At 40.8% G+C, this 10,818-nt stretch overlaps 1 protein-coding gene across 1 annotated transcript; it reads left to right on the forward strand.

Annotated features, from left to right (window-relative positions):
• Window positions 1–5,635: 5,635 nt before the first annotated feature.
• Window positions 5,636–10,004, forward strand: edn2 (endothelin 2). Its single transcript, XM_042077416.1, has 5 exons — window positions 5,636–5,820; window positions 6,434–6,587; window positions 6,931–7,044; window positions 7,821–7,913; window positions 8,126–10,004. Exons 1-5 carry the CDS (start codon window positions 5,757–5,759, stop codon window positions 8,217–8,219), a joined length of 519 nt encoding a protein of 172 aa, XP_041933350.1. The 5' UTR covers window positions 5,636–5,756; the 3' UTR covers window positions 8,220–10,004.
• Window positions 10,005–10,818: the final 814 nt, after the last annotated feature.

Raw genomic sequence — 10,818 nt, forward strand, 5'->3', positions numbered from 1 at the left:
AAAGAAAAAGCAAATTCATGCAGACAGAGATTATTGTCAGTTGTACATTTTGCAAATGTCTTTCCATCATATACAATGACCAGTAAGCCCACCAAAATGCTCATTAATTAAAAGTGGTTTGAAACTGAATTGTATAAATCCATTGAGACAGTGACAAGAAATCCCCCAAGTCTCACAGACGCGGAGTAAAGTGCACTGAAGGAAATGCAGTGAGGCAAATGCAACCGCCTTGTATGGCAGCCAACTCTGAGACTCAGATCACTGAGCCTGTGATTCGGGGGTCACTCCTGTCCTGTATCTGCTGCCCACAGGGTTATATGTTGTACCCTCTACCGTCACATGCCAGACAGATCCAGGTTCCTCTGCAGCCTTTCCTTTGCTACTGGACAAATATTTGCTTTGGTTATATGACCCCCCCCCCCCCCACCTCCTCCTCTGCAAAATGGGACAAATAGTCTCTGAAGTGCCATTGTTTGGTTGATTATGACATCACTCTGGCATTTCCTACCCTCCTGCGCAGACTAGACTTTGTGTTCTAAAGGACCTTTTTTTCCTCCACCGCTTTCCATTCATTGACAATGTTGTTTTGATCGTTTGGAAAAAACTGTTACAGTCTGCTTCTCGTAATCGTAATGCCATGTCATACTAGCCTGTGAGAATATGGGTGTGTTCAGGGTGCACTTACAATATAAAGCACAAAGCACATAACATTTATTGTAAATAACTGCTATTGTTTGTAGCAGCACAGAAAAAGTACACTGCTACCTTTAAAAAAATATCATATGACGTGTTTTTGTTCTGGAGGCAGCATGACACATAATGCATTTGTTTTGGAGGCAGCATAACACATGAAATCAAACCATAGAGTAACAGCACACCCTCTTACTGATAACAGTTAACAACAATTCAGCATACACACTACATAACACATTAAAAGAACACCTTGTTCTTAAAGTGAAATCCTCCACTGACATCCATATTTGGAGAAAAAAAAAAACACCCCTTATACCCCCAGAGGGTGTTGAGGGGCCCATCGGTCCACCTGTTTCTTCCATCGTGCTTTTTTCCGCGTTGATGATCTGTGTCCAGAGTCCTGGCCGTCTGTCAACCTCCATCATGGCTCTATCCATCAGTGGCTTTTGCATAAAGACATTTTCCTAATTCACTATGCCCTCTCCATTTGCATTCTATATCCAGTGGATCCTGTCAGTATCAGATACGGTGCCTGCTTCCACCGCTGAGGGGCGATTTTTTTTAAAGGGTTAGTGCTCATCTCTGAGAGATCGGAATGACCGCTATTGTTGATTTCAGAATAACTATGATGCATGTTACTGTTGATCTCAGATCTCAGGTCATCAGTACAGTTTTGAAAAAATTAACCACAAAACAGCACTGATGACAGCTTTTACTGGTTTACCCTTTGGTAGATGCAAGTCACCACTTCTCCTGTGGTTTCTGATATTATCTAATGCGCGCAGGGATTTCCACAAGGTGTGTCAAAACCGCTACAGGGTGGTGTTCAACCAAATCACAGCATACAGTACACTTTCAGTCTTGTACCCCTTGGGCTTCATCGGGGGACTTTCTCGGTCTTTGCCAGAAAGAGTACACATGACTTGCCCTTTATGTGGCATATTGAAACAGAAAGCAACATCTATATATTGCCATTTAGTCACCAATACAATACAATAACAGTTTAAGGAAGCTATTTTACATACTGTAGGTTTACGCTATCACAGGATATGACGTGGAAATGGTGGAGATGGAAAACTCACACACACAGAATCCCATATATATATATATATATATATATATTTACAAACCTCACTTGGGTGCACAATAATATTATAAAAATATAATAAAATGTATTATAAATATAATAATATAACAAAATGTAATAGCATGAAGATGTGATGTTACATTATAGTATATTTTGTAATATACTTCATTTTGAAATTTGGCAGACTTGGTATTTGTATCATTTGTTCTAGACACGCAGTAGAAACAATCTACAACCCCAAAACAGAAAAAGTTGGGACATTGTGTAAAATGCAAAAACAGAATGTCATAATATACAAGTTTCGTAAACCCATATTTAGCAGCAAAAAGGACATAGACAATATATCAAATGAAAAATTCAAATCAAATATCAAAATGAAAATTTGGACTATTTCATGGAAAGTATATGTTAATTTTGTATTTGATGCCAGCAACATGTTTCAAAAAAAGTTGGGACGGGAGCATGTTTACCACTGTGCTGCTTCACCTCTTCATTTAACACAATTCTGTAAATGTTTAGGAACTGAGGAGACCATTTGCTACAGTTTTGATAATGAAATGTTTACTCCCCGATATAGGATTTCAGTCGCTCAACAGTATGGGGTTTTCTTAATCGTGCTTTTCATTCCATTATGTACCTAATTTGACAAATCTGGACTGCAGACAGGACATCTTAGCACCTGGACTCTTCCTCTATGGAGAAATACTATTTAAATATGTGCAGAATTAATTTTGGCATTGTTTTCCTGAAATATTCAAGGTCGTCCCTGAAAAAGACATTGCCTCGATGGCAGTAAATGTTGCTCAAAACTTGTATACATCATTCAGAATTGATTGTGCTTTGCCAAATGTGCAAGATGCCCATGCTGTAGGCATTAATGCTTCTCCACACCGTCATAGATGTTGGGTTTCGAACTGAGCACTAAAACAAGTTGGATAGGTTGAATACTTGGATAGGCCCTCTCCTCTTTAGCCCAGATGAGTCCATGATTTCCAAAAAGAATGGCAAACTTTGATTGGTCTAACCACAGGACCTTTTTCCACATTACCTGTCCATTTTAAACAAGCTCAGGCCCAGATAATAGGGTGGTATTTTCTGTATCATGTCTCTATACAATTTTAGCTGTTACATTTTGGCTGCAGTTTTTGAATTGAGTATCAAACTGGGCACATAGACAATGGTTATTAGAGGTTTTCCTGAGGCGATAAAATGACAGGTCTGGAGACAGGTCTGGTGTTGATGCAATACCATCTGAGGTCCAAAAGACCACGGCCATCCAATTTGTTTTTCAGCTATTTCCCCTGTTTGCAAAGATTTCTCTGGATTATCTGAATGTTTTAATAATATTATGTCCTGTAGATGATGAACTCCCTAAATACGTCACAATTTCATGTTAAGAAGCATTAAAATGACATTGTTTCACACAGGTTAACACAGAGTGCTGAATACCACTACAACTTTACTTCTAAGAGACCCTGCCTCTCTGGGATGCTCTTTTTCATACCCAATCGTGTTGCCAGTTACCCTAATTAGTTGTGAAACATTCTTCCTTTTGTTTTCTTTATCATTACACAACCTTTCCAGCATTTTGTTACCCCCGTCCCAACTTTTTTTGAAACATGTTGCTGGTATCAAATTCAAAATGAACATATATTCTCCATGAAATAGTCAAATTTGTGATATGTTGTCTGTGTCCTTTTTGCAACTAAATATGAGTTTAAGAGATTTGAAGATTATTACATTCTGTTTTTATTCACATTTTACACAACGTCCCAACTTTTTCTTTTTTGGGGTTGTACCATTGCCATTCCATCAACAATTCACCAAAACATCACATTGCACAAATGAGCAAAACAGTTGTGCCACAATATGGAAGTTAGTACCACAATATGGAAGTTTGTTCTCTTAGTGATCAACTGATTATCATTACTGTGTAAATATTAAAGGCTCAGTGCTTCTCTCAGATGGATCAGGATGCATAAGAGTTTGTGTTGATCTAAACGTGCTCTGGGTAAATGTTAAAGGATTTGTGTTGTAATTACAGGACTTAGGGGAACTGTTAAAAGGGTAATTCTCCTCAGTTTAGGATAACTAACTTGAGAAATCTTACAATTACAGACTTGTTGTGCTGTTTAGTAAACACAAGTAGCCTGTTTGGACCAGCGCTGAGCTACCCAGCGAGAGGAAGCTCTGTATCAGCACAGACTTTATCTGTGCCCGCTGGGGTCAGGTCACATGCGTGTGGCTGGAGGCTCACAAACACTGGGGGTCACCCTGGATGTACACCCCCCACGCCCGTTACACACACACACACACACACACACACACACACACACACACACACACTTCCTACCGGAGAGCCCTCAGGCACCAGCACCCACACATGCCTGAATATCTCTCCTCTGCTGTATGCAAAAACACTGGGCTGTCATCCCCACTATCTTTATGGCATTTCCTGATGGCACCAGGTTTCCCCTGCATTACATCTTGGAAAAAAGTGTGTGTGTGTGTGTGTGTGTGTGTGTGTGTGTGTGTGTGTGTGTGTGTGTGTGTGTGTGTGTGTGTGTGTGTGTGTGGAGGAAAGGGGGTGTTGTAGTGGGGTATTAGGGTTAGCTGTGACTGCATCGCTGTAGCGTTTCAGTGGAACAAGTTACAGCATACTTTCAAATCTATATCCCGTCACTCTGTCACTCCTTCTGGTAAAGGTACTGCAAAGCCACCATGTGAAGTGTGGATGGGCAATAAAAAAGCATATTGAAACTGAAAGTAATATCTGCATTATTCTATTGATTATTCACTCAACAATAATATCCGGTTGTTAACTAGTGACGCAATAATGTGCCTATAAATCTTTCTCCGGATCCAACTGGTCTTAGAGCCGCTCATTTTTCGTATAAGCAGTAAAATAAACGATTGTTTTACACTAATCAGAGTAGCCCATGAGAAAATTATCATTCTACTACTCACTTGCTCCCTCAACTGAACAAAATCACACTTTTCCGCGGTGGCCTGGACGTTACCCTTCATTATGTCATCCGGCTGCACAGCTGCACTAGTTAGAGAATTAGACTAAGGGATTTGTTTTTACCCTCACTTAAATGAAGGTGATGGTGACAAGGTTTACAGGCTGTGAAAACTGGCTGGTTGTGCTAGTAAACGTTTTTGGACAAAAAAGCTGTTGGGCCCGAGACGTCAGACTTAGCAACCGAAGTTTTAGGACATTACGATCTATGCAGCTTTGTGATCATAGGTTATGAAGATGGATTGATCTTATATTTGGAATGAGAGAAGAGGGATGGTCTTCTAAGCTCTCTGTGTCTTTTTAGAGACAGTATTCCAGAGATCATCCAGAAATGTCTGGCGGTGGAGGCAATGTTTCACATCATGGTAGTCATATGGGGGGACTAAGTACCCTGAAGGACCTCTGGTAGTGTCAGAAGTGGTGGTGGTGGTGGTGGTGTGTGTGTGTGTGTGTGTGTGTGTGTGTGTGTGTGTGTGTGTGTGTGTGTGTGTGTGTGTGTGTGTGTGCGTGTGCGTGTGTGTGTGTGTGTAGCGACTGAAACTGTTTTTCTTTTCTTCGATTCCGTCTCACCAGGCATGCTCTGACGCTGACCCCCCTCGGAGGCAGGAAAAGCCCTGGAATGTGACAGAAGTCTGGACGTGGAGTGGAGTGGAGAGGGGTGGAGAGGAGTGGAGAGGGGTGGAGAGGAGTGGAGAGGAGTGGAGAGGGGTGGAGAGGGGCTGGAATCTGGGCAGCAGCGCGTTGTGTAACAACACAGTGGAGGCGTGGCCAGAGGCAGCATGTCTCGTATAAGTAGGGGCTCTGACTCCAGAGCTGGATACAAACACCTGTCGCCTATCTGCCGACTAACTTGCTGGGACTGTACCGCTGACGCTTGGAGCCTTGTAGCCTGCCTCTGTACTTTACTCTTTGGACATACACAGCATCGTTAAAGTCCCATCACTGAGATTTACAATGGCCTCTTCTCTCTGCGCCGCCATGGTCTTCTCCATCATTCTCGCTGTGCTCCTGCACGAAGGTAAGACAGTTTTACGATTATTTTGTCAACGTTTTATCCATTATATATATTAATACATGGGTGGACTTTAGTCATAATTCTTTACAGTTCTCCAAACAAACTGCTCAAGGTCTCTTGCTAAAGTTGCTAAAATAATCAATGGGGACCAGTGTAAATACATTCCAAGTGTCATTTCTCTCCAACTGAATGAGATTGTATTGGATTATTTGAAGCATGTGTACAGATGGTGTAACTGCTGTAAACAACTTAAGACACATTTCAGTTTAGAATGGACTCTTTTGTTTACTCTTACTTAATACATTTACTCATTATTTATTTACATTTGAATGCAAACATTTTATCGACAACAAAAAGTTTGCTATTTTACAATAGTGGTTATCAGGGTGATTCAGCAGCTCTGTTTGTATTCTTGCTTGTTTGGCCTGACAGCTCAGAGGTTTTTACAACAACAGAGGTGCGATTACACACTGGGTGCACATGCAGTATTTACCTGGGATTCCTGAGAAGTCCTGCACAGTCACCAATGTTTACTTAGCACAATGGAACTCAGTGGCCACTGGTGTTTAGCACTCTCCTCACCTGCTATTGTTTCTCCCTTTCTGCTCTCCTGCAGGAGCTGGACTGCCTGTGTCTAAGGGTGAGGTCCAGTCCTCTGACCCATCACCACCACATCGGGTCAGAACCAAACGCTGTTCCTGCAGCAACTGGATGGACAAGGAGTGCATCTACTTCTGCCACCTGGACATCATCTGGGTTAACACACCAAGGTGAGGACCAGTAATACAAGCAGAGCCTAGGAAACTATAATGAAGTCTAAGTCATAAGTCATAGGGAAACTTCTATTATATGAACTGAAAATGAATAATACAAAACATATAATCTAATAGTAATAATAGGAACAATAATTAAAATCCCAATACTAATGTGGGTAATTTTTGTTAATGTATAATTATTAGTATAGTTATTAGTTTATTAATGATTAGTAGTAATGGTGTAGTATGAATAGTGTTAGCAATACCAGCACTTTCTTTTTGTGTTAGCACAAGCTGATGATTAACTGGCATCCTGCCCTGGAGTCTTGCTAACTTTGCTCCTGTCCTTTGTGTTCAGTAAAACCACCCCATATGGCCTGGGCAGCCCCTTGTCTCGCCGGCGCCGCTCTACAGGTCGCTGCGAGTGCAACAGCCCCAACGACCACACCTGCAACAGCTTCTGCCACAACAGGTGAGCCGGCTGCACCCTGTGACCATGGCACACACATACACACACACACACACACACACACACACACACACACACACACAGACAAACTTACACACTTTAGATTACACCCAGTCTCCAGTCCGCACATGCCAAGGCAAGCCATCCAGATCGGACACAGATCAGAGATCAGAGTTAGTGATGAGCATGGCGGGATTGCACTGATGATGAGCAATGATAATGTATAGTTGCTGCTGCTGTCTCTTCCCCTGAAAGAGAAAGAGACAGAGAGAGGGAGACAGAGAGAGAGAGAGAGAGAGAAAGGGATGGGCCGAGACGCTGCCGCAGTGTCTTGTGATCTCACCTCCACCGCCACCAGCAGCGTGAATTTATGAGTCACTGTGTTATTTGTGGAAAGTTTTGTCCTGTCTGGTAGCCGGGGGACGGCTCGAGATTCGGCATGTTTAGAGTTCCTGCGGCTGCTGAGGGAGCTCAAGGTCGAGGATTAGTGATCTTTTTTTCTCCTTCTTAACATCCCTCTGCTCTTATCCCTGGCATGTGTTTACAACTTTCAGAGAAGCCAGGGCAGATAGATAGCTGAAAGACTTACACAAACAACGGAATCTGTGGGTATTTCCACAAGCCATTAAGGCCCATGTCATGGCCCATCCAAACATTGCTACTATGATGGCAGCCTCGGATGACTTCTGTTCTGCTCTCCATGTTAGAGAAAATATTAGTTGAAATCAGATCTGGGGCTTTTGAAATGTGTTCTAACTGTTAATCTTTTCCCCCAACAGCTCAGAAAACCCTGCCCTTGTGATAGTCAGCCAACAGGGTCTGCTTCCCAAGACCATGCGTAACCCAGGCAACGAACTCGTGACCTTTCTCAGGTAAGAGCATCCATTCACACACACTCAAACATACAGTACACACTAACAACACCAGACCCCCAGCTGTGCAATGGTGGCTCAAATGACCCTCTGTGTCCACTAGGGGTGATTAGCATATGTTTGTGTGAGATAGGCATCTTACGGAACAGGACTCCCTGCTCCTGTAGAAAGTATAATGAAGCTAATCGTATACATATGCTTTTTTTTCACAGGCAGGTGGCCCAGGTCAACCAAAGAGCTGCCGAACAGCAGTCTACCTCTCCGAGGAAGAAAGGGTCAAAGGTGGGCTGGCCTAGAGCCAGGTAAAGGAGGAAGATGATGACAACGAAGAATCGCGAGCATCTGAACAAAGACATCCTCGACGAGAGACAGAGAACCAGCCTAGGTCTGTCTCTCTATGAGGAGAGTCCGCCTCAGGGCAGAGGACATCGGGAGACCCCTGGCACAAGAGGGATGGAGCTTCAGAACCTCCTGACAGAAAGAGGGCAAAAAAGAAGGAGTGAGAGAGTGGGAGAAAGAGAAGAACAAGAGAAGTCTCATCTGCTGTTTCAGCCAAAGTTTTGGCCAGCTTGTCTACTTTTGAGAGGCTCAAAGGGGAGAGACTGAACGTTTCTGAAATCTTGAGTTTTTCAGCACATTGGATTCTGGCTGGACTTTGCTGCTGCAGACTGACTCTGCATCTCTAATGCATAACACAGTATGGCTCAGCTTTACACTGTGTACCAATGATTTGATTTCCCCACACTGGAATGCTCTATAGGAATAAAATACCACTAATTACTATTATTATTTTACAGATGGCTCATATTAGCCTATTATACAATGGCTACCTTTATTATGCAATCTTTATTCAGGTTGTGGCAGAAATTTAAATGACTATAGTTGTGTCCTTTATAATGGCTGTCTGAATTTTGAATTAGCATTGAATACTCTCTATTGCTGGATTTCTATTACCATTCCATAGATATTTTTCTATTAGGCAACTTTCTCTGAATCAGAGTAGATTATTTAGGCTTCATCTCATTTAGAGATGAAATTTAGCCAGTTTCAGATTGTTACTGTTCCTCGGGACTTGAACTGCTATAGATATTCATCCTGAATAGAGACTCTAAATCCACATGCTTAAAAAGCACCCTCCTCCCCATCTAACTCTGCAATAATGCAATGGACTTCACTGAGGGCCTTGCCCACAATAATCTATTCTGTTTAGTTGTAATCGAGGCTGGTGCTTGTATCTTCCACTGCTAATCTGTAGTGTCAGGGAGGCAAAGGTTGAGATAGGAAACCATTGCCCGTGCACCACAATGAGTGTATTGTAAAACGGTGATAAACACTCGATAGCCAACAAATACTTTCTAGGGCTAATTTACTTGGCATCATGTTCGCTTTCAGTTAAACAATTAAGAAAGTTCTTCTATTATTTTTATTATCTTTTAAAGTTCTCTCCCGCTTTCCGAGTGCTTACTTTGGCAGCAGGCCCTTGGTGTTGACGGAAGTATTCATTGCATAGCTACTGTATAATGTTTTGATTGTTCAGAACGCCAAGCAACTTTCAATGGCTCTGGTCATGCCAAGAAAATGCTGTAATTGTTTTTTCCTCTGAAACAAACGGGGGGCTAATGTCCTCGTGATTATCCATTAGGAAAGAAAGACCTGGAACTTGGGTGGAATGTGGCAGTGAATTTGGCATTCAACTCACTGAATATGCGCATACCTTTCAAGGTGTGCCATAGACATGACGTGAGGTGGCAATTTCTGGTCAAGTTCAAGGTCAGGATCACTGTGCTGTTTATCTATTATGTGTGTTTGTGTATGGTTATTTATTTGTTTACTGTTCAACAAAACAGTCCTCATCAAAATGCTGGATTGTTCTTCCATTGTGACTTGTCACAGGAAGGACAACTTTATATTTTTTTTGTGAGAATATCAGGAATACTTGAATGTACTTGAGTCCACTGAACTGACATATTTCCATTTCTCTGTCTTATTTATTTAATTTATTGGAATTTCGTACATATATTTATATTTTAGAGACAACTTTGTATATGCCTGTTTCAAATGGAAATGAAATAAATTATTATGACAACAACATTCTTTCTCTCTGTTGCCTTGACATCTTCTTGAACATACTGTTGTATGCTGTGACTTACTGTAGCTGTTTAGCCATGTTTAGTCTACCAGTGGAGTTACATGATGTAGACAAATATATATATATATATTAGGGCTGTCAATCGATTAAAAAAATTAATCTAATTAATTACATACTCTGTGATTAATTAATCTAAATTAATCGCATATATGATTTTTGCTGTGAAAGTATTTTAAATATTTAAATTCAAATCAATCATTGAATAATCAGCATTAGTGACATTAAAGTTCAAAAACTCTTTTATTATTATTTTAATAATGGCCATAATAATCTATGATATGACCTAATATGCTGAGGAAATAAATTCAAAAGTGCTTTTAATTATATTTTAATTACTATTTTAATCAACACTTTATTTTTACCAATACCGTTTTTGAAAAGTAAATGTTCCAATCAATGATCTAGGCAGTACATTTTCTTCTCTCTCCTTCATTTTACAGTCTAATGGTTACTGACTACAACAGCTCGGGGTCAAAGGTCATATAGAATCGATTAATCTGCATTCTTTTTTTTTAATCAGTTATTTTTTCTCAAATTAATTAATCGAAAATAATCAGTTATTTTGACAGCCCTAATATATATATATATATATATATAAAGCTTGCCTGACATGAAGCATATACATTTCATATAAATAGTGTATATAAATAATCAGCACTTAACTAAGATCTATAAGAATATATGTTTGTCTGTGATCTTTGTACTTGACTGGCATCTATCTTAAAGAGGCAAGAAGGCCTAGACAAATTCAGTCAT

This window comes from Alosa sapidissima, chromosome 21, assembly GCF_018492685.1.
Source record: "Alosa sapidissima isolate fAloSap1 chromosome 21, fAloSap1.pri, whole genome shotgun sequence".
Classification (NCBI taxonomy): domain Eukaryota; kingdom Metazoa; phylum Chordata; class Actinopteri; order Clupeiformes; family Clupeidae; genus Alosa; species Alosa sapidissima.

Excerpts from the sequence above, each read along its gene's own strand:
- edn2 (XM_042077416.1), top strand. The coding sequence starts at position 5,757 with ATGGCCTCTTCTCTCTGCGCCGCCATGGTCTTCTCCATCATTCTCGCT. Across the intron at positions 5,821-6,433 it reads CGCTGTGCTCCTGCACGAAG|GAGCTGGACTGCCTGTGTCT; the intron begins GTAAGACAGTTT and ends GCTCTCCTGCAG. Across the intron at positions 7,914-8,125 it reads GAACTCGTGACCTTTCTCAG|GCAGGTGGCCCAGGTCAACC; the intron begins GTAAGAGCATCC and ends TTTTTTTCACAG.